Source organism: Cariama cristata, unplaced genomic scaffold, assembly GCF_000690535.1.
Source record: "Cariama cristata isolate BGI_N322 unplaced genomic scaffold, ASM69053v1 scaffold14557, whole genome shotgun sequence".
NCBI lineage: Eukaryota > Metazoa > Chordata > Aves > Cariamiformes > Cariamidae > Cariama > Cariama cristata.
In genome coordinates, this window is record NW_009628487.1 from 5,073 (window position 1) to 9,530 (window position 4,458).

General features: G+C 39.0%; 1 protein-coding gene across 1 annotated transcript in view; it reads left to right on the top strand.

Moving 5' to 3' along the window:
- Positions 1-325: 325 nt before the first annotated feature.
- Positions 326-4,458, top strand: part of DRAM2 (DNA-damage regulated autophagy modulator 2) — a 10,855-nt gene continuing 6,722 nt past the window's right edge. Inside the window, exons 1-3 of the mRNA XM_009704844.1 lie at positions 326-456; positions 1,162-1,229; positions 1,793-1,950. Of these exons, the coding sequence (XP_009703146.1) occupies positions 326-456; positions 1,162-1,229; positions 1,793-1,950 (357 nt within the window). The remainder of the gene's footprint in view (positions 457-1,161; positions 1,230-1,792; positions 1,951-4,458) is intronic.

The window sequence follows — 4,458 nt, forward strand, 5'->3', positions numbered from 1 at the left end:
AGTTATTCATGATGACCCACTTGACCTTATTCTGGCAGCAACAAATGCTGAGACATGTAGTAAAGTGACACTACTGGTTTCTTTTCTTGTGATCTTCTAAGAATTTCAGAATTAACATTTCCAGATGTTACTTCTGCTTATTTACAATTGCTTCTGTGCCATGAAGTCAAATGTTCATTTTGGGTTTGCAGGACAGGACTGAGAGCAATATCAAATTGCTGCGCTTGAAGCAGCTTGCCTCAAGAAAAGCAAAATCTTTGAGAAATCTTAGTAAACCTTTGTATTTGATGCTTCACAGTGTTTGGAGTTAGAAGTCAGCACTGAAATGTGGTGGTTTCAGCAAGGCCTCTCTTTCTTGCCTGTGGCTTTGGTTGTTTGGTCAGCTGCAACTTTTGTGTTTTCATACATTACTGCGATTGTCCTACACCACGTTGACCCTTTGGTGCCCTACATCAGGTCAGTAACGTTCATTCTGTATTGTAGTATTGAATTAGCCTCTCACTCCTGTGAATTCTTCCCCAGCTCCAAACTATAAACAGCAGTTCTTACCTAACAGCTTCAGTGCTAAAGTTACTAGCTGTTCATAGTCATTTGTGTACAACTCTATTTAAAGCTGTCTGGATTTGTGCAAAAGTCTAACCTTTAAGCTGTGGCTCTGTGAACATATCCTTAAAATGATGATGAACAAGAAAACTGGGGGTGCATCTCGAACCCTCTCTTCAGAGTAAAGTGTCTTGCTGTCACCAGGTTCAGTTGCACCAGTAAATCCATACTATAATCTATATTCCCAACTGCATTCCATCGAGGCTGTGCATATGACCTTAGTTTGGGTCTTTCAGTTTTTCCAGGTTCTTCATTTTTCCAGTTTTAATAGTCTTTATTCACCTTTTATGGAATCAAGCTCGATATAAAAAGAATAGTTATACCAAGTATGTTCATTCCTTGTTCTAAGGGTAGCATGTCTTTACTATGCTTATTTCTACAGCTCTAGAAACCAGCACAGTAATGTTTGAGTAATGAAAAATTCAGTGAAAAATCTCTGGGAGTTGTTTTTTCACAAACCTGTTTCTTACAATTCCTTTGTAGACTGAAATAAGTAAAGTTGTGTTGCAAGTATTTTTAGTATAGATAGATAAGTATCACTCCATTTATCTCTTCCAGTGATACAGGGACAATACCACCTGAAAGATGCTTGTTTGGGATCATGTTAAATATTTCAGCTTTTTTGGGTGAGTATAGAAGGTTGTCCTTGGTGAACTGCAGGCAGTTCTAGAATACACACAGCTTTAAACAATTTAATTTCCTTATTCAAATCATTAAACAGCCCATAGTTCTCAGTCAAAAACTAAATTCTAAGCAATCAATCTTAATTCTCTTAAGCAATTCAAAGGAAAGTGTATGTCAGGGATGTTATCCACAAAGCCAGCATGACAATTGCAGATTCCAGAAGGCATTTAAATGCATTTAAAAAAACCCTACAGACTAGTAAAAGAACTAGAATTGCAAATTCAAGGCAGTCACCTTACTTGTGCTGCAATTACGGAGAGGGGGAAAAACAACGTTGTATGTCTTTCAAATGAAAGAGATCAGAAAAATCTAGTAAGTTGACTTGTTCACCATTATATTATTTCAGTTTTGACTTCCAGATTCTCGATTTTCCTATTTCAGTGTATCATAAGACAGTTTCTGTATTTTAAGTAGTTGCCTCTGTCACTCAGCATCTTCCCAGTTACAAAAGGACAGTATACTCATCAACTGAAAATCTTACTGCATTTGGCTTCTTCATTAACAGGTATGGCTACCATGTATGTCCGTTATAAACAAGTTTACGCTTTGAATCCAGAAAAATCCAAGATCATCAAGCTTAATAAGATTGGCCTTACACTAGGACTGATGAGCTGTTTTGGACTTTGCATTATTGCAAATTTCCAGGTTTGTGCTTTGCTTGCAATATTCTGAAGCTGTCCAGAATTGTGTATTTGTTTGTTTACTGAGATATCTGATAAAATGGGGATTTTACTGAAAGCGAAACTTGTTGGGGCAAACCTGGTTTTTCTCAAATTCTCTACAGGAAACTGTTAAAAAAATTAAGGTTTGGTTTATAATTTCTTACTTATTTCTTATATGCTTTATCTACTAGGACTTGTGAGCAGCCATTCATGAAATTTCAAAACTTTAAAAAACCCACAAGTTTTGCAGAAAGCAAACTCATCTTGGATCTCCTTATAGGAGATTTGAAAGCCCTACCTCCATATTAAAAAACCACAACTATGTTGTATTTTGACTTAGGAGAATCAGGTATCAAATAGTAAAAAATTGTTACAACTAGAAGTAAAGCCAACAAAAACACCCAACCCCACAAGAAGTCCAGCTCTGAAAAATCTGCCCTCTTAGGTATATTTTCCTTCAAACATGCACAATTCTTGAATATACTGCAATGGTAACCAGCTTTTGAATTTCTCCATCCCAGTCTCTATTTTTTTTTCCTCCCCAATACTTCCCACTCCCTCCCCCCAAAAATATCTGATATTCTCACATGTCACACCATCAGCAGGGCCACATTCTACATCGTTGGCTGTTACATGCAAGACAGTTGTACAATTGCCAGCCTTGTTATATTAATTACCTGCTGGATTTTGGGGGATCTGTAGTGGTGCCTTTAGCCACTAGAGGCTGCAGTGTCACCTTCGTCTCCCGCTGGATTAGGGCCAGGGAAAAGCAAAGGGGAAAAGCTCCTGGAAAGCTCCACCTTTTTCCCTTCTTTTCCCCTAGCACAGCTCTCTGAGTGCTTCAGCAGCTCCTGTCTTAGAAACCTCAGCACTTTCATTTTGGGTTTGGGTTTTTTTTTTGGAGGCCTCAATCTATTTACTTTTTGTAGAGCCATAGTGATAACCTGAGGTCACAGCCTCCCATACCACCCGGAGCAAGCAAAAGCCTCCAGGCTGTGTTCAACTCCATGATTTCCCTCCACCACTGCTCAGGAGAGGATATGTCTTACTTTCTGTAGATTTCAAGATAATAAAAATATAGAAGGTGCATGTTAATTTGGTAACTAGTTTGTGTCACATTTAGTCTTGAGCAAGACAAAAATTGGAAGTGCTGTACTTGCGTGTCCAAGTGATGCTGAGGACTGAGTAAGGGCCACCCCAGAGGCAAAAGGAGGTAAAGCTCCCTGGAATCCAATAGTTACTGAAGACAACTGAAATGTGAAAATATATGAACAAAGGGGATATGGGAACAGCCATCACACAGAAAGCTCCAGATAGCTCTTGCTGCTGTGAGTGAAAGCAATAGCACAGGGCTCATCCTCATGGGATATTTAATTCATGCTGTTCAGCCAGAGGTATTGCTTTATTCTAATTGTGGCTATTGATTTCATCTCATATAGGGCAAAGATTTCTCTTTGACGACACCTCATCACAGAACAGCACATGATTTTGGAGCACACACCTTTGCAACTTGGTTATTCACTATTTAAATATAAATTCCCACCTCTGTTATACTGTGGATGCAGCACTTAATTCATTTGTGCACATAACGTGCACATGGAGATTGTGAAGAAAGGGCGACTCCAATTCCTGATCTTAACAGCTAGTAAAATACATAGAGAGTCTCGTGCTTTAGGGCATAAAAGATCACCTGCACGATTGGAGCACAGGGAGGCTGCCAGGCCTTGCATTGCACAATTGGCAAGATAACACTTTTTAGTTTCTGTCTTTGGGTACTGTGCTTAGCCAGAGATGAGAGGAAAGGACTGAACACAACGTGATTTTTCAGGGCGTAAGTTTTAAGTTGGGTTGTTTTTCTTGGAATAACTTCTAGTTTTAATGATTTTTACTATTTGACGGTTGATTCTCCTGTAGTGTTTGTTAAGAATTATTACTGCTTGATTCAACCTTGTTCCCTCTGAGTGTTCAAATATACTAATTTGACAAACAAGGCTTATTCAAACTAGAGTGATTCAGAGAAGCACTAAACCTTGTTATTTTTAATTCCATTTTGGGTAGTAGAATGCATCATGTTTATCCTGTATTGCATTATCTTTCATAGATGTACAGATTCCTGGGATAGAAATGCTCAGTAGATAGCCTGTTGTCTCACTCTCCTTTCCTGCCCAACTGCAGGGATTCGTTCGTCCAGTTTCTGTATTACTGTCCACTATGGCTAATGAGAACAGCTCTCATAAATTCCAGTAGTTAAGATATAGCTGTGACCTATAACTTAGCCACAAGAACCTAACAAAAGCAGCAATACTGAGGCCTGGCAGGTGCTGGCTTCCAGCTAACTCTGTATGGGGTTTCCAAGAGAAATCTCCTAAGTACTAGCATGTTCCAGAACTGCTTAGCTTGGGATGTGAGAAGGTAATTGAGTGGGTGGAGTGCCAAAGGTTTACAGAAGACAATTGTTCTGAGAGTTTAAAATGAAACCAGGCTCTGTACAAGCAGTGCTTTCTTTCCC